Consider the following 19,813-nt stretch of genomic DNA (forward strand, 5'->3'; position numbering starts at 1 on the left):
TGCCAGAGCCTCCTTCCTAGAGCAGAGCCCGGCTGGCGAGTGCAGGAGGCGGGCTTTCCGTTGCTTTGTGCCCTTTTCGGGCGAGCACGGTTTTTCGCGCTTACTGGCAACTGCTCCCGACTCCTTTTGCAAGGCACCGCCAGCATTTTTCCTCCCACTGGAGTGAGGGTACCCATTTATCTACTCACGTGAGTTTTCGAACTGTTGGGTTGACAGGAACTGGGGAGGAAACAGGAGCTCACCCTGTTAATGCGAAGGCTGGACTCGAACCGCTGAAGCGTCGACCATTTCTGGCCGGCAACTTTATATATGTACATACGTTGGTCAAAGACTACAATAAAACTTTACCTGCCTACTATAACATACCATTCAGAGGAATCAAGGCTAAAGTTTGAGGGTTACTGTGATCTTTCAGGACAAGCCAGAGGCACCCAGCAAAGGTTGGGTGGAAACATGACAAAGTTTGGGTATGTTGGGGTTTTTTCCTCCTTTTTTTTTCCTATTTTCCTTTTGTATCATTTGTAGGTCACTCAAAACCTTTATGGAATTGAGTGGCATATAAATTGCAGGAATAAATAAATAAACATGTAAAGAAGTAAATAAAGAAGTCAGTGGGGCCAGGATAAAAAGAAAATTGAATCTGATTAACTTTGAATTGATTGCTTGCAATTAATGTGGTTTATTCCCCATTAATGTTATAATTTCCCCAATATGTGTTCAACTGAGCATGACAAGTTTTGGAGGTAATTTGGAGCCCACATCCAAAAGTTTAGGGGTGCCATCCTGAGACCATTAGTTGGGCACTTCTGGCTTACAGGAAGGACAGTCTCTTAGTGGGAAAATGTATTCTTAGTGGGAAATTGTGGCTTTGGGGCTGTACATTATGCCCCACAGCATAATTACAGCCCCAAAGCCACAATTTCACCCTTTATGAGTTGGCTGTTTTTGAACAATGCCAGGAATCCGAAGTTCTTCTCCCACACATTGGTTCTGTGCAACTGTGCCCCACAGCATAATCACAATTACCAAGACCCCTGGGCTGTTCAAGCTGCATAGTGAGAGGCAACAAGTGCCAACCTCAAGTGGCTGAAGTCAGGACCTAAACTAAGGGTACACAATTCAGCCAAAGAGCACCACATTATTGCAGCCTTAAGTATCTCACAGGGTCGTGGCATGGGTGACATTTCAGGGAGGAGCCCATGTACCCTGTCCCAAGCTTCTTGGGTGGGAACTGAGAGATGGAGTCCAATGAAGAAGCAAAATCAGCAAAAGATTTCTGATTTTGTGGTTAGAAATATTTCTTTCTTATTTTTTTAAAAGAACATTCAATTCTAGTTGGAATAGCTATTCCTTAATAAGCAAATATACTGACCTATTTATATCTATTTATGCAGGTGTTTGTAAAACACAATTTATTCCATGATCAATTGTTTAGATTGCCTGTTACATTACTTTAAAAAACTCACCTGTTTTAATGTCTGTATTTACTATTTCATAGATTTTGTTTCCATTGTGATGTTTTATTTAAGACTGTTTTTATTGTTTTATTATAAACTGCTCTTGGCTTCTCTAGGAGACAGTGGTATAGAAATAAAATAAATAGGATAATAATCTGCATAATTTTTGTCTCTTGCAATTCAGTTTTTTAATTCAATTTCATCTCATTAATTAAGAAATTCATACATTTTGGTATTTTAAAAAAGTTAGAAATAAACAATGGAATATTTACTCATCGATACTGCATGTATGTATGTATGTGCCTATCTATCTATCTATCTATCTATCTATCTATCTATCTATCTATCTATCTATCTATCTATCTATCTATCTACCTGTCCATCCATCCAACTAGCTAGTTAAAACATCTTTAATAGATATTACCAAAATAATTTTAATGGATAATGGATCTTAACATTATTTTTGTGAAACACAGAAAACGTCAATTACCTAATATTATACTGCTTTTGACATTAATGTTTTTAGTGCACAGAGCAAAGTTTCAAAAAGTTACTTAAGGATGGGCCAATATTTTGCCTTCTGTTTCAGGCAGATTCTTTGTCCTAGCATTAAGTTCACTATACTCTATTCAATTTGTGAATTTAGAGAAAAAAACTGGACAACATTTATAGCCACATTCATCCATTTCTCATATTATTCTCTCTCTATCTCTATCTCTCTCTATCTATCATTATCTATCATCTATCTATCTGTATGCCACTGTTAAAATGATTTCCCTAATATAACACAATTTGACGGATACAAATTACAAGTGAAAAACTAAAATTGTATATTTGAGGGTAAAAAGCATACAGAAATGCATATGCGTGTGCATCAAGAAAAATGTAAATGTTCATTCATTTTTTAAAAATCAGGGATTGATGCAGAAATAGAACAGAGCTGAGAATGTATGCATATGATGCGCAAATGGATAGGGAGTAGATTGATCCATCCACTGGAAGATAAATAGTTATTTCTACATAGTAACTCACGGATTCTTTTCAGTGCCTCAGTCTAGAATTAACAAGCCCAGAAAGCTCAGTTCTCTACAGTTTCCACATGAGTGTGCAAAACACAGATCAAATATACTTGGCAGAATTCTTGAATCTAGTCTTGTTTCTGAATTAACTGATTTGGGGGAAAAGATTGGAAATGGATACAAAACTTTTGATTTGCTAACATATAGGCTCCTTTCCACTTACTATTATATTACAACCTAAAAAACAAATCATAATTTGTGCCTCTGCCAACATTAATGTTAATGCCAACATTAACACTGTATCTGGTACATTTCCTAAAACATGGAATGTGAATTTAAATAGTTATCCTATACATGTCTATTCAGAAGTAGCCCCACTGATTTCAGAAGGACTTTCTCACAGATAATGGTGTACAAGATTGCAGATTTTATGTAAAATAGTGGAAGACTTCAAAAGTTAGAAGTCTTGAAAAGTTGGAAAGCTAGGCTATGGGTCTTGAAACAATTACCTAGATCAGAACATCACAAAGAGCTATTTGGGATATGTCTGACCAGAAATACTTAACATAATTTTCTTCCCTTTTCACTTAGATTGCAAAGCAGTCTTTCCACCCCCATGCAAATATTTTGGAGGTGGGGGCTGAGTTATATGCATCTCTCCCAAATATTTCTGAAACACTTTGGATGGCCACATTTAATCAAAGGGAAGGACACTGTAGTATTCTGAATGCTGCTGATGTACAACTCCCAGTAATTCCATGTCTGCCCTAGAAAGTCCACAATTGTGGGTGTTACTATTTTGGACTACGTGAACGACAACATCAAATCAGACACAGAGGCATCTAAACTGACAGTTCCTACTGCTGGTAATCAAGGAAGCAACTGAGAATGCCTGTAGTAGTCTGTCACTGCTGCTACTGCTGCTAATGGAAATAGCTTTTCTATCTGTAAAACATGGTTCACATAATGCCAACGGAGATGAAAATCGGTAGAGAATTCAAAGAGCTTCCTACAGATTTCACACTACTGAGTTTTTCATTTGGGGCTTCCTGAGCATTTGACTCATGGGAGTTTATTTATGAAAGTCACCATGGAGAAGAGTTGCAGGTAGGGGATCTGACAAAAAATAGCATTCAGATGCTGCAATAATGATAGTGATATCAGTTTGGATGATTTAAATTGTACTTCCTGAACAATAGAAAATTGCCTATGTTTGTATTAGCTCTTGATTAGGATGGGATCCAGCAATCAACATGCCTGAAAAGTTGACACAACCTATTACTTTGCAAGGTGCATTATTGGAAAACTAAAGTCTGGCATGGTAATTTTAAATAAAAAGACTCATATCTGAACTCTGCTCGGACAAAGGTGAGCATGGAACAGAAAGAAATATGTGTGAATAGATTATGGTTCCAAAATATTGTCTCCAAGGTCCTGAAAAAAGAACATCTGGAGACATTTTTGACTTGAAGAAGTACACACATTTCTATAGATGCAATAATACTGCCCACTGTATTCATTTTTCCATTCTTGTACTGCCTTGAGTTAAATTTATTTCCTGGTTTTTGTAGTTTAGAGTTATGGATAAGATTAAAGCATAACACAAAATATATTGAAGTGTCCCTTAGACAAGTGCAAAGTTTATTTCCCTAACCACTCAATAGCCTTCACATAAAAAGTATGAGGAGGAATAGCTACCAATCAGAGGCTTTATCTTCCCGTCTTCTGCTCTCTTAAAGGGGAGAGGTGAGAAGTGGTTTTAGAGAACACAGCAAGGGCTACTATCATTTATCCCAATGTATAAAGTGATCTCATTATCATTTATGGTCAGATTTGGAAAACTGACAAGGGCCAAACTACTCATTCAACTTCCAGAGGTGCCAAACTACTCATTCAACGTCTACACATCTGGAGGGCTCCAGGTTGTGGAAGACTACTGTACCCAAAGGCTGCCCCAAATTTGGCACATGATAAGATCACCTAATGTTTTCCTCAATCATTGACCAAATCTGGCAGGATCTATGCTGAATCTCCTTTCATGTGGGAGGCACCACAGTAGTGGTATTTCTTCAAAAGTCAACTGTCACTAAATAGGTACATGTAATATAGTTTCTATTCAGTTTAAAATAAAACAAGGGGTCAGGATTCTTTAGGGACTCTGTCCCCTATACTGGCCTTACCCCCTAACTATTGATGGAGAGGCCCTTCTCTAGGTACTCATTGTAGTAGAGAGAAAGGACCTAATTCTCCACCTCTGGAGGCAGTGTCTCTGTTGGTGTTCCACCATTAAGTCAAAATCTTCTTTAGAAAGGCATTCACTCCCTAGGCAACAGAATTAATATCTAAAGATGATATCCCCTGCCTCCTTTTGTTGTATCACTCTTACTAGTTAATTCCTGTAATTGTAGTTCAACTGTGACTTTGTTTTCTCTTTTAAAAGGTTCAGATTTGCACTGCTTTTAATCACTATTAGTTGCCCATTGTGATATATACATATTAGAATGGTATGAGAGAAATGTTTATATTCAATAAATAAATAAGTCACATACCAATGCATAGTATAAAGGGAGAAGAAAGGGCACATCCTAAAAAGACATTTTAAGCTGCAGCTATAGCGTGTGTGGGGTGTGTGTGCTTAATTCATTCTTTCCTGAAAATATGCAGATGTGTGCAGAAGCAAAAATTTAAATTAAAACATAATTGTGTTTTGCATACTTTGCAGCAACTGTTTGCAGGAACTCTTTGCTGGCTCTAATTGTGCTGTGCATGGACTTCTTATTTCCTTCTCTTTCCATCATCCTACTACTGTCCTCAAGAGGAGATAAAACTGCCCAGCACATGGGCATCCTGGGGGCGGGGGAGGGCCACAAAAGTCAAGGCAGAACTGTTAGAAAAAAGGGGTGGGATTGCACAGTGCCATGGGTACCATTTTTTTGTGGAGACCCTTGGCTCAGTGCAGCTGGAGTTCCAAACACACCCACCACTGGGAGAGCTATAATCCCACAATGGAACCACCAACACCCGCCCCCAAAGGCAGAATGGAGAAAAAGTGTCAGAAAGGCAGTCTGGAGAAAAAATGAATACTGAGTGAAAATTGCATCAGAAGGACCGGCTGGAGAATAGGTTGTGTGCTTCTGAGTCAGATGTCCTGATGATAGGACAAAATGTTCATATGGACTGAACCTTGCCACCAGATTGCAATTTATATCACAGCTGATAAAACATACTTATTAAAGAACAATTCCCAATGAGGGCTTACTTCTGGGGGAAAAATCTGCTTAGAAAATGCTGCACATGGCCTAAATATTATTCTTTTGTTGTAACAAAAAGGACAGTATGACTTGAGTCACTTATATTGCTACGCTGATTCTGTACAAAGTAGAAAAACAATTATATACACAATATATATCATAACATTATATATATATATATATATATATATATATATATATAGTGTGTGTGTGTGTGTGTGTGTGTGTGTGTAGTTCATGTTTTGCAATTCCATCTTGAGAGTTATGTCATTTTGCCTGCTCCCTATCAAATTGTGTCCTCACTAACTCTGCTTATTATACAAATAGTGTTTTGAATTGCCGGATGTAACTGAGGACAGCCATTGAGGTATTTCAGATATGCATTTGTTTCCAATCCTTCTCGGTCAGTTCAGGTCTGCCTCTCATGCACTTTGTTATGCTATCTGGATATCTTTTGCATAGGAAATAGCATCCTGGGGTGTGTAAAACCGATAAGAGATCCTTGTAGTGGCTGGCCCACTATGCTGTTCTACAAAGTTAATTGAGCTTGTAAACAGTGATGTCATCTTCTCAGGATTGTTCTTACTAGAAAACAAGATTACATTTGAGTTTTCACTGTCAAATGTATTGACAAAATTAAGTGTAGAAATCCAAAGCTCTCTCTTTCCCCCATATAATGAACCCTAATATTTCTGAGCTTCCTGTCCTTCCTAGCAAATCATGTATATAAATACTTTCCAACTGTACTTTACTTCACTGCAGTCATTCTACAGTCTGATCTAAATTCATGAGCTTAAAATCACATAACAATGTTATGGCTTTAATTACTAAGGAACTTTGAGATGGTGAGTTTCTCTACCAGAGCATTTGGGGTTTATTTTGCTTTTGTACTTTTTCTTCTTTTTATCAGTCCAGTTTTGCTCACCAAAGCTATAGTTTCTTGAGCTGCTTGTGGATTTGATTCCTTCATAGAATCCAGTTGCCATGTGGATTCCAGACTTCAACTTACTGTAAACACATCTCTGTGAAGTTGGAAATCTGCCTTCTGGATTCAAGGGAGGCTGTGATCTGCTCACTTGCAGCTCAGTTCTTCTACCAGCAAGTCCTCCTTACTTTTCCCAAGCTGCTATGCAGGATGTTTGAAGAACATAAGCAACATTGCATTTGCTAGGAAGGTCAATGGCAATTAGCTAGCTGGTGCATAAGGCAATATGGGGAGAAAACGTGTAATGCCATGTTGTCTATAAGCTAATTTTGTGAGATTGTTTTTCTTCAGTGTATTGAAATCTCTGGATTTCTCTCTTGGAATAGACAGGTAGAGAAGGAATAGCCAATGCAGTGATCATGACCAGCAATATGTTCACTAACTTCTCACTTGGCATCTGTTAGACTTCCTGACTCCAATGATCTTCATCTTTTAAAAGTAATCTTTTAATTAAGAAAATGAATGGCAAGCTGAAAGATATTTCAGGCATTATTAGGAAATAAAAATGTGTTTTGTTTCCAAATGAACCCACCTGCTGAGGAAAAAAAAGTATGCATTCAATGCTAAGGGGCATCCTTGGAGGTCAGCATGGATAGTGGGGAACCCTCAGTTTGCTTTCTGACAAAGGGATCTTTTGTGATTGGCCATGCCCAACATTGACAAAACTCTCTGAAGTCCACTCAGTCATGACTGCCTACAATATGCTCCCAATGTGCTAAACATGCCCAAAGCATTAGCTATCTGAGATGCAGATAGTGGCTTCTAGTACTGTTGGCTTGCCAGAATTGGCATTTCATAGAATCACAGAAAGTTATGAGTGGAAAGAAATCTATCGTGCATCTAAGTCCAACTCAGTGCAAGAACCTACTAAGCCATACCTGACAAATGGTTATCTAGTTTCTGTTTAAAAACCTACAAAGGGGAAATCCATAACTATTTGGCCCTAATAGCTTTTACTATCAGGAAGCTCCTTTTAATATTCAGACTGAATGTCCTTTGTTTCTTGGTCAATGTTATAGAAAAGCCCTTTCCGCTGGGGATATCCCAATAAGCACAAAAAGCAAGTTGCATTACAAAGACCTTGTCTACCAGTCGGATAATCTCCCTGAAAAAAACAACAACAAGGATCAGCTCCTTGAAAAAACCCCCAAAACAGCAACCAGTATTGATACACTAACCCCAAAGGGCATTGGAGGCAAAAGTGATATGTGAATTTTAGAACAATCATACTATGTTCTTTATTTTTAATTGAATCTAGTTTTCCAGTTCACGCTGAAAAGTATTCATACAATTGCACAAGCCCTTGGTTTTGCCCATCCTGTTTTATTTATTTGTATATACGGTCAGCTTACTAAAAAGACTCTCAAACATTTAAAAGCAATTGCCAAAAAAACACAACGTGCTGGGGATTAGTACCTTTATTAGGGTTAGCTGATATGTGACTCTGAGCTTCATTTCCCCATTTAAATTGAATCTCTCCAAAAACATAACATCCCTGGTTTCTCCAAAGTTTATCACATTAACTGAAACTATGTATTTGCTTCCAAAGACAAAACTCTGTCATAGTTTTATCTGTCTTCACCCTGGACCATAACAGTGGGATATGTGCTTTTTGTTCACTGTCTTAAAGTCTGCATGCTCAGTGTTAGGCTACATGGAACATATTTTTAGTAATGCCCCCCCCCCTTTTTTTTTGCCCAAGTAATAGCAGCCTGAGATGCAGAAAGATTTTTCCGGTAGCATGGAGCCAAAACAATGGGAAATTTTCACTTGGACAACAAGCAGATTTTGGGCTAAAGCCACAGACGGACATCAAGTTAAAAACAAAAGTATCATTCCTAACCTTTGCCAGTTTTGCCATTTGTCAGGCACTTCTGGTGATATGGTGGGAAAAATAAAGCCTTTTTTTCCTCTGGATTCATTAGTATGTTTTGCTTTAATTCCAGATATCTACCATGATGGTATGAAATCAACTTCTTCACCTCCCGATGCCTTCCTTTCCTCTCCATTGTAATTCTCCACCTCTCCCCCCCCAACTGCAATTGTGTTAAATCGTCATTTATTAGCATTCACTGAAGAAAAGCTGTAAATTGTCATCTTGGAGGCTGCACTTCTGGCGCCTCTACATAAAACCAGCCAGCGGATAATACAAGCGATACAAATTCTCCAACAGGGAGCCTGATGCAGGGAGGAGTGGAGTGGGGTGGGGTGGGGAGGGGAAAGCGAAACACCTTTCCTTTGGGGAGAAAGTATAGCTGCTAAAGTTTCAGGACTCACCCGCTTCCCTGGTTTCCCATCGATGTTTTCATCATCCCAGCCAGAATCTGAAACTTCTCCTTTCAGAATCCTTTTAAGTCTTTTTTGTGGAGAAAGTTATACCTTGGCATTTCCTGTCAAAAACTTCCACGCCCCCTCGAGCAGCCCCCCTCCCCGATTTAAAAAAAAGGAGAAGAGGAGCAGATGATGGATTCAACACAACAGAAAGTGGAGCTTTTCCTCACCGTCGTTTCAAATGGCTACTAGACGCTCTGAAATGAGCATGATCTTTTCTTCCTTTTCTACTTCCTGTATTTATGTGAACAGGGGCCGTCAGGAAGAGGCAGTCCTTGGTGGTCAAGGGTGATTTGTTTTTTTCCTCTACTTTTTTTTAACAAGTCCATTTTTAGACATGAACTTTAGCTCTGATGGTTAGATGGAAAAGGCCTGTGACGGTTAGTCATCAGCTCTGTACCTGCTTTTTCTTTCAAGTCAGAGGAATCCATGAGTTCATCTGTCCTGCAGGTACATTATGGAGGAGAGGCTCTGACTAGGTACAGTAAGTCCTGTAAAGGGTTTTGTACAGCAGAGCAGTGTCCATCTGTACATTCCTGAGTCATGTGTACAAGAATGTAACTGGAACCAGATGGAGCCTGGAAGCCTTCACACTGTTTACACAGGACCTGTGAGAATGGAGTACTTAACACTGGGACACCACTTTTCCAATGATGTGGCATAAAAATATCCTGGAAACCCTGATATGCACCCAATTAACACTTTTCTTTGGAGTATATGAACATTGCTCTAAAAGCATTACACAGCCTGGATAACAAAGAAGGATGAGCCACTCTCATGTGCCAAAGGGACTTGCCCCTGCCCATCCCTACAAAGCTTTTCGAAGCCAAGTGTGATCATCTTCATGGCCACTAGCCTTGAAACTCCAAAAACATCAGTCAGTTCAACAGAGTGGTAGAAGAGAGCAAGAACAGTATTCACCTGTTCCTGTCCTGAACCACTGCCAGTTCCAATATCTCATCCTCCAACTCACACAAAAGGGAAAGCAACACAGTCTTATGAGTTATGCTACCAGGTTCTCACTGTGTTCCAGGTGCTTTTCTTTAGTTGAAATTCAGCCTGAGCCTTGCCTCCATAAAGGCTTGTATGGAGATCCTGCCAACTAAAGTACTGGCTAAAATTGGTCTCTTGAGATAGTTCTTTGGCCCACTCTAATCCTAGTTAATAAATATATTTCTTGGAATAATAATTCCAAGAATTATTCTCAGACTTGAATTACTGTGGCCTACCAATCCAATTTTTGATCATGTCAAGGCCTGAAGAGCCACCCTAAAGATTAAACATAAGTCCTTGGCCTGAACCTGTAGAGCAGTGTTTCTCAACCTTGGCCACTTTAAGATGTGTGACTAGCTGGGGAATTCTGGGAGTTGAAGTCCACACATCTTAAAGTGGCCAAGGTTGAGAAACACCACTATAGAGTGATAGGAGCAAAGCTCCTTATTATTAAAAATACAGCCTCTGTGGTAGATCTTTCTTCTTACCTAATTACTTTTATAATAGCCTTCAATCCCACTCAGATGAGCTTTTTCATTAGCCAAATTCAACATTTTGTCACTGATCAAAGTATGAAACTTGGAATTTTAGTTTATTGCTGAGTGTACTGAGTAAATTCAGGTGTGTGCTATGCGAACTCGGTAAACCAGTATTACCAAGAGTTAGCATGCTGTATAAACAGAGTCATAGTTTGAGATGAATATTACTTCATGATCCCAACAGGGCTTTACAAAAAACTATTAAACTGGTCAAATTGGTTACTTTGGAGAGAACTGCCTGAGTCAGTACCTACCTGCAGTTGACCTTCTGTGAGAAAATTAGGCAGACGGTGACTTTCACCAATGTATCACTTTCCATGTTAGCTAAGAACAGGTCAACCAAGGACAGCTGTGTCAAGTACAACCTGAAAACAACTGGCAAAGGAATAAAATAAATCACAGATTGTGCCATGTCTTTCCCTGTCGCCTACTCATTGTAACCTGTAACGGCATCCTCATTCTGAAAGACTCACAAGAGCACGTAAACTCGCAGTTTAACCTTCCACTAAATGATTCAGAGCACTGTACAGTTGAACCACATGTAGAGACCCATATGCCCATGATTGGCAAGCCAGGTCTACTTCTTTTCACAGTTAATACTCACAGAACAAATTTCATAGAAGACTTGATCAAGCCAGTTTTTTCCAGTTATTTCACTATACTTTGGTGACACAAATTAGGGGATTCTTCATCTCACCCCCAGCTGAGGAAGATTATCATCTCTAGTCATTCCTGTTTTCAGTTGTCCAGAGAAATGTTTCCCTCTTCTTGTGACACAATTTTTGCCTTGGATACAATGCAGCACACTTCATCATTGTGGTTATTACTGCAATTGAGGGCAGGATCCGTTGCCCATTTTAGGCTAGTCACTGGGACGTGCCCAACATGACCATTTTGACTTGGGCTGAAGGAGATACTGGACAATAGTCTTTGGCAGAAGCATCTGCCAGACTGGCACTTTCTTACTTGGGTTTATCACTCAACTGGCTGGGGAATTCTGGGAGTTGAAATCCACATATCTTAAAGTTGCTAAGGTTGAGAAACACTGCCCTAGAATGCTGGACCCATTTAAAAATAGGATTAATGCTGTCTTGAGTGCAGTGCTGTACAGAAGCCATTTTAAACCAGGAAAGAGAAGCAGATTTTGCCAGCTATTCCTGGTTCTGTCAACATTGGGGGTTACAGGTTTTTCAATATTCCTACCAATGGAGTGTGAGTGTGTCACATGTCCATCACCTTTCCTGTTTTTATTATTGGGATGGGGCAGAGGCATCATGTTGCCTACTCAATTCTACCTCTAGTCAGAGTAGCAAACTTTATGCCGGCATACTATTCTGCCATTTTAAGGACTGAAGGAGTGCACTTTAATGAGGCCACCTGACTCTGTACAGTATCCACCTAGAGATTCTCAGATTTTAATTCAGAGTCCCAAGAAATATTGAGAAAAACAATTTAATGGTCTATTCTGCAAATGGTGTTAAACTATAGTGTGATTTGTTTGTTTTTGGTTTAATATGATGGCCATTTTTCCTTTAAGTGTTTTAATGTTATTGATGATCTGGGCTACAGCAACTTGTTCAGCATAACATGGTTTAAAAAGAAATATTGGTTTAACATTATCCATAAAACCAGGAAAAATTAATACTGTATTGTTGGATTACAACTCTGATCATAATTGGCCTTTGGCTATCCTGATTGGGGTCAATGAGAACTATATCCCAAAACATCTAGAAAGCACCTCATCTAACACAACAATGCAGTTCAAAAACAATCAATGCTTTAGAGCCTTTTTTATACCAGAGAAGGCTACAGTATCTGGATCATAAAAAATAAGTAAATAAATAAATACAGGTAGTCCCCATTTAGTGACCACAATTGGGACCAACAACTCCATCACTAAGTAAAGCAGTCACTAAGTGGGAAATCAGGTGACCACCGCTCTGCTTCCTTCCTTTTCTCCACTCCCCCGCCCTTTGGAATGCTGACCTCAGCAATGGGATAATTAACAAGAAGGGAATTAATATTTGTATTTACATTCATTGGAGCGGAAGGGATTACAAGAGAGTAAGCAGGCACACAATGGCAAATACACATCAAAGCAATGCGCTGGTACCAGCCGCCACGAACGCACTACGCAAACAGCCCTGTGGATTCCCATTGCTCTCCAATCTCTCTGCTCTGCAAGGGAGGAAAAGCAGAAAAATCAGAGGTCAGGCACAGGTCAACGTGTACTGACTGTAATGGCGATCACATGACTGAGGGATACTGTGAAGGTCATAAATGTGGGCATTGGTCGCAAAGTTATTTTTTCAGCACCATTGTAACTTCGAACAACCACTGAATGAGGCAGTTGGCGAGGACTACCTGTAATGGGGAAGAAATGAGGGAGCTTTAAACAATTACATATAAGAAAGAAAAAGCATACAGTGGTACCTCAGTTCACGAACTTAATTCGTTCTGCAACTCTGGTCGCGACCCGAATTGGTCGCGACCCGAATCAAATTTTCCCATAAGGTTCAGTGTAAATATGGTTAATCTGTTCTGACCCCTCCGAATTTGGTCGCGACCCGATTTTGGTCGCGTCCCGAATCAAATTTTCCCATAAGGTTCAATGTAATTACGGTTAATCCGTTCTGAACCATATGTATTTTTTTTTTAAAAACTACAAAAATATGAAACAAAATACAGTACAAAGAGAGAGAAAGCTAACCTTGCTCGACGCGACTTCTTGCGTGGAGGACAGGAAGGTGGGTGGGGAGGCGGTTATTCCTTGGAGGGAGAGTCCCCCTCCCTACAGGAAGCCACGACCACGTGTCACGGAAGGGAAAATGGCCACGGATCCTGTTCGTCACCTGATCCAGCGTTCGTGGATGGAAGCAAAATTTTGCGAACGATGCTGTTCGTGACCCGAATTGGTCGTGAACAGAAGCGTTCGTGACCCGAGGTACCACTGTACTGCCCAAAGAGATGGAATTGGAAGCAAATCAAGCCAGACAAAAGTACTCCTTCACATAATATGGAGCTACCTCTTAGGAATATATTCTTGGCTTTGGCTTTAAAATATTATTATGGTACCTTCACCACATCAGCTTTTCCACTCCCCAGTCCCACAAAATTAGTCTGAAGATGATCCATAAATGGTATTGTACTTCTTACTTGGTTACCTTTATGATATGGCCTAAGAGTCTTTATTCCTTATCTTTAAATTGCTCCCTGCATTCACAGCAGGGCGGGGCTCTTCAAAGAAATGCTCCTCTATCTCATCAGTTTCTGGACTGTGCACATATTTACATGCTGCTGCACCCCAGGAAGCAACACTTGACATGGAAGCTTGGATTGTAGAGTCCTGTGTTGTTGCTGTTGCTGCAGGAAGTTTTATTTAGCCTTTATTAGACCATCAAGTTAAGCTGCTTCCAGCCTTTTCAGGGAATAACAAGAGTCTTTTCAGTGGTGCTATTTTGCTTCTGGAAAGCTATTCCCAGTAGGTTCAGTAGATATGACCTTATTTTTGGTTGCTTCCCAAAGTCTTTTAAAGACAGTCTTTTGTTTTAAAAATAAAAATATTAAACTTATGTTAGTTTTAGTTTTCCTGTTAAAATGTATTTTACTCGATATAAAAATGGCCTATTTAAAAGCAATGATTAAAAGTTTTGATTGTTTTAAACAATCATTTGCAAAGCAATCTACACATGGAAATGTCAAAGGTTATAGGTTAACTTAACCTTCTCTTTTACTTTGCAGAGCCAGGCATGTTCACAAGTCATTCACTATTTCTTTTCAAAGCTGAAAGCCAGAAGGGCTGGCAATCTTTAGGAGAGAGGTAGGTAAGAAGAAATAGGATCAAGGGCTTTTAAGAAAATGTCTTCAATGGATCTACAGTAGACATACAGCGATCACAGAATCATAGAATGAAATAATTGAAAGGGACTTTAGGGCTCATTTAGTCCAACCTTCATGCTCAAAGCATGAATCCACTAAACCAGTGTTGTCCAAACTTGGCCACTTTAAGATGAGTGGACTTCAACTCCCAGAATGCTGGCTGGGGAATTCTGGGAGTTGACGTCCACTCATCTTAAAGTGGCCAAGTTTGGACAACACTGCACTAAACCATCCCTAAAAGTTGGCAATCCAGCCCCTATTTGAAATCCACCAGTGAGACACCATCCCTGCTTTAGGCAGGCTGTTCCACTGCATGACAGCTCTTGCCATCATGGAAATCCTCTTAACATGCACCTGATTTTCCTTTCTTTTAATTTCAGCCTATGGTCCTAGTCCTACCCTTGGTTTTGACAGAGGGTAGGTTCTCCCGTTTTATTTCTCCTGAGAGAACCTTTATCTGACTTGGGTTGGAAGGTGAGGATGGATAAAGGTGTGCAGCCAGGGGCAAACTGTCTTCATGCTGCTGCCCTCCCAATTCTCTGCCAGGCTCAGGGATCTAATTGCCCATCAAGAATCCATTAGTTTAGAGCGGTAAGTTGAAGATGCTTTGTGTTTCAAGCCATACATGTGTGGGTGCGTATATCCCTCCCTCTGATATATTTGCACTGTAATGGACCATGCATGAGGATTCATTCTTATCTACCACAAAAATTCTAATCCAGCTGGGCCATAAGTCTTTGCCAAGTCAAGCTGGGAAGTTGAACTAAGACTTCTGTGTCTGGAGATCAGTGATTTCTGCCAAGCCCAGAAGTGAAGCCTGACATAGGTTGGGTTTTGAGTGGCAAGTCTACCTCTTATTTAATGCAGCTCTGTGCTAGCCAATGAGTTGATCTGACTGAGGGGATAAGTCAGGTGGGTACAATCACAGGCTAACACAGCTCTGTGTTAACCAATGGATAGATCAGGCCAAGGGAGTCATTCTCCAAAGAAGCATTTCACTGTAGGGTGAATTTTGTATCTTTCTTCTAGATACATTTTTTTAGTTCAGATTCTGTGGGTATTCCATAATTTTAAGATCTCATATTGCAGGCATTCATCTACAGTATTAATCTAGAACTGTGGGGTGGGCTCTCTTAATTCTGCTGATACATTTGATCTTCAAATGCCTTAAACCAGCCTTGACTCTACTGGCATAAGAGCTGTGCCAAATGGCAAGAGTTAAGATTGGTCCTATCTATAGAGCTTCACCTTGGATTTGCTCACATGGTTACCCTGACCTTTTCCAACCTGAGGCCATTCAGAAGAGGTAGACTACAGTTCTAATAGTTCCTAGCCATCATGATGATTTAGCTGGTGATGAAAATGATGCCCTTTTCAAAATAATTTCAGCTTGTGACAAATTAGTGATACGGATTGCTTTTGAATATCTATCGTCATGGGACAGCTCTAAACAATTCAGTGTTTTTTCTAAACATCTGAGCATGCTTTTCCAAGAAAACATTGATACCACTTTCCTGTTGTCTTTATACATTTTATTAACAGTGTACATAAGTATGTATGTATCTCTTTTTCTTTCTCCTGACAATACTGACTGCTAGTTTATTATTTTAAATATAAATCTTCTGTTTATAGTAACTACTGGGTTTTGTCCCTTCTTTTCACAATAAAAATAATCAAATATTCATGCCAATATTGTCTAATAAATTATCACATTTGGATTTTTTTTTTTAGTATGACATAGATCTGTACAAAGAACCCCATATCACAAAAGCATTCACAGTGCATAAGGTCACAGTCGTTGAAAAAATAAATAATAATTATATCTCTGTAATTTAGTTTACAAAGTTGTCCTTTCCATTCTCCCAGCAGCATTCTAAAAAGTGTCTCATCGTTTTTCAGAAGAGGTACAGACATCACTCCCAGCCTGGGCTGAACAGGCTGCAAATACCTGTTGAGCACAACCTCTCTGAAACAGGAATCATCTGTGCTTGTGAACATCTCTGATTCCTCTCCCCCAACAAATAGAGACCTTTGTGTAGGAACAAAACTTATTTCTGATGAACTGCATTTTTTTCATTTTACACATACAGTTGATGAATACAAATTATACTCTTGCTGTAAATAATAACAACAATTCTTTCCCTGAAAGGTCCTGGTCTTCTTTGGAGGATCCAGCCTCTCTAGTAATATTTTTAGATTTCACCACAATTCAAGGCTACTAATCATCAAGGATATTGAGTTGACAGAATTTAAGAGGGCAATATTCTTTTGGGGAAAATTAGTCTCTCCCCAGGGACAAAAAGAGGCCAGCAATTACAGTTGTTTGCTTAAAGTGCTTTGAATTTCAGAATAGCAGCAGCTGGGGGGAATATGTCATGCACCACAAAGACAATGTAAAGCAGCAAAAAAATAAAAAAAATAAAAATCATCTGCAGTGCTAATATACCCAAAACTCAAAGGACTTGCTTCCATTTACTGGTGCTTGGGGCTGGAGGCCTCCCTGGCAGGAGGCAAATGACAAAAGCAGTGTTGCATGGTTGTCACGCAAGCTCTGCCCCTTTTCTACATGTGTTGGAAAGCTACACATACATATGAAAAGGCTGGTGCTTGTGAAGCAATGGCGCAATGCTGCATTTGTCATTTTGATGAAAACCTTCAATCCTGCAGATATCTCTGTTCTTGGGTCGTGGTTTTCAAATAATCCTCCATGAAATCCAGGGTTCTTCAGAAGCTTATTTGATGTAAGTTTCAGAAGAGCAAATTAAAAAATTGGAAAGAATATACAGTACAAGCTTCCCTGAGAAATGTTGGTTCCCTACTACCAACCTACTTTCCATCCAATGTGCAGCTGCAGGAAAATTAGGGTGTCCTTCAAGTCAGAGGTTCTCAGATGGTGATCTTATCACAGAATCACAGCTTATCCAAAATTTCCATTCAGGTCTGCAGAAAGGGTTTTGATCAGATGAAAATATCTGTAAATAATTCCCCTCCTCATTTTCTGATGACAGAAACTGGGTTTGCTATCAAGTTGAATCTTAAGGCCCATACTTTTCATCTGATGGTACTGGGACAGAGTATTAATTTATCCTTAAAATGTTTCACTTAAAGGGGCCCTTCTTAGTGCTTGCCCTTGGCAGCCAACTATTCAAAATGCAGTGCTGGCTTTGAAGTTGGTGCCAGCACAGGAGAAAATAATTTTTTAAAAAAATATGAGCTGCTTATGCACTTTGATTCATAGAATAACAAAATTTAATCTACTAAGACAACTAGTGATTTTCAAGTGACTTGGAAAAAAATTAAGTTTATGATTTATTATTTGATGGAACGCTTTTAGTTCAGGCACAGCATGTTAGGGTCCCTCTTGCACCTTGCAACTCCCGTCCCCCCGTCCCCACCCCATTCCAGATCTCCAAAAATGAGTTGAGATTCATTGCTGGATTGTCAGTGTGTTAAAGATTCTCTGATAGAATGAAGTTTATAACCGCTTCTAGAGGTTGCACGTTTAGAAGTTCTGAGGGTGGTAATAGAGATTACATGCAAATACCTAAACATGGCATTTTTAGGAAACTCAGCTGCATATGTTACTCTCTTGCTAGACAGTGATTTTCTAGATCAGTAGTTTAGGTCTTGTTTCCTTTTTTTGCTCTGTTGAAGTTAAATGGCACAAAGCTGAAACTACTTAGCTTGTATATGTTGGGTTATATCCCGATTTAAATTTAGACCAGCTAAAACAACTGAATCCAGTCAAAGCTAAGTCTGTTGATTCTGAGAGTCTAACCTGACTTATGTCTGCATACAATCCATTATTTTACAAAAATTCATTCTGCACAAACTCTCCCATTCTTAAATATGGCAATCACACAGTTTGAGACAGTTTGGAAATGAAGGAGCAAAGGAAGCCCTCTGCAATTTAAAGTTTAAGGTGCTGTAATTTTAATAGGGTAAGTCTTTGGTTCACATGGGTACAAACATTCATCTTCTGCTTGAAAGTATTTCTTGTATTAATATGAAGACTTCAGACAGTATTTATAAGTAAATACTAACCCAAAGGTCTATTGAAAATCTAATATCTTCATTTTGATGAAAAATGATAGGTAACTGAACTTTAAAAAGAAGCAGTAAGGACAAGTGCCAACTGTAATATTCACAACTGGTGGATTTTGGTAAAACAAATACAACTTTCTGAACCACAATCAGTATCAAAATGATTTAAAAATATATAAATGGGAATCTTTTCATATTTTGTGTTTTAAAACCCACTGAACAAAGACACATCTCCTTCCCCAGGCTTTAAATTATATTTAGTTGTTAGTTTAGTTTAGTTTTGTTTTGTTTTTTACATTTTATTAGCCACTGTGAATTCTTACTCAAGGAGAAAGGCAAAGCAGAACTCAGATCAAATCATAAATAAAATCATTACTTGAGAAAGTTGTTGCTTAGATGTTATAACTAGAATGAATATAAGAAATAATATAACAAGAAAAGAAACTTGGCACGGCAATGAATGATAAAGAAGGGGGAAAAACTGATCAAATGATACATGGGCCAACTCTCTTCCAGGCTGACTTGCGTTCCAGCATCAGAAGGCAGATCATCACAAGTCAGGAAAATAAACACAACCACAAACCTGAAGCCTGGTCTTGCGGTACTTGTCCAAGTTTGATGCTCTTAGAGTTTGAAGTACAATTTCCAACCGTAGGATTAGAGATGAGCCTCTAGCAGAAATTTAGAACAAAAAGTAACAGCTTAAAGCATTCTGCTTTGCTGGATATTTTGAGATAGTTGAGGCTAGAAACATACTTTTGGGAAAGGTTTTTTAAAGGACAGAATTGAAGTGGCTTGAGAGACAAACTTTCCCTTCCTTATTGTACAGTTTTTTATTTTGCCCCATTTTGATTCTGTTCAGATTGCTTCTTAATTATATGAATAGACACATTAAGAAGCAATTTGAACAGAATCAAAATGGGGCAAAGGAGGAAGATTTATTTCCTTCCTTTCATATTAGTTAGTTATTATTAGTTAATCATATTAGACTAGTCTGTTAACTGCCTTGAAACTAATATGAAAGGAAGGATATAAATTCCTAAAATAAAAATAAAAAACAAATTTTATAGAAAGGAAAAAATACAGACAAAAATTTATTTACTGGAGACAATAATAAAAGGAATATATAAACACAAGTATATCTGTTCTTTTAGAAAACTGTCTGCAAGGATGACAGGAATAAAAATATCTTAAATCTGTGCTATTGAACATTTAGAATAATAGGGCCATAATTTAATTTATAATATGGTGAAATGAATGTTGTTTCACTGAACACTTAGTGAATTTTCTCTAATAAGCTCATCAGTTTACAACT

General features: G+C 38.8%; 1 protein-coding gene across 2 annotated transcripts in view; it reads right to left on the reverse strand.

Moving 5' to 3' along the window:
• The window catches only part of RIN3 (Ras and Rab interactor 3), an 87,844-nt gene extending 78,601 nt beyond the window's left edge, over positions 1-9,243 (reverse strand). The window contains exon 1 of one of the 2 annotated variants that reach the window (XM_088145225.1): positions 8,990-9,243. In XM_088145225.1, coding sequence (XP_088001351.1) covers positions 8,990-9,024 — 35 coding nt within the window. In that variant the 5' untranslated portion in view covers positions 9,025-9,243. The remainder of the gene's footprint in view (positions 1-8,989) is intronic. The other variant, XM_088145227.1, reaches the window with a different exon arrangement.
• Positions 9,244-19,813: the final 10,570 nt, after the last annotated feature.

This window comes from Python bivittatus, unplaced genomic scaffold, assembly GCF_059951505.1.
Source record: "Python bivittatus isolate LINGU-HERP-01145 unplaced genomic scaffold, Pbiv_v1 ctg000480_np1212, whole genome shotgun sequence".
Lineage (NCBI taxonomy): Eukaryota > Metazoa > Chordata > Lepidosauria > Squamata > Pythonidae > Python > Python bivittatus.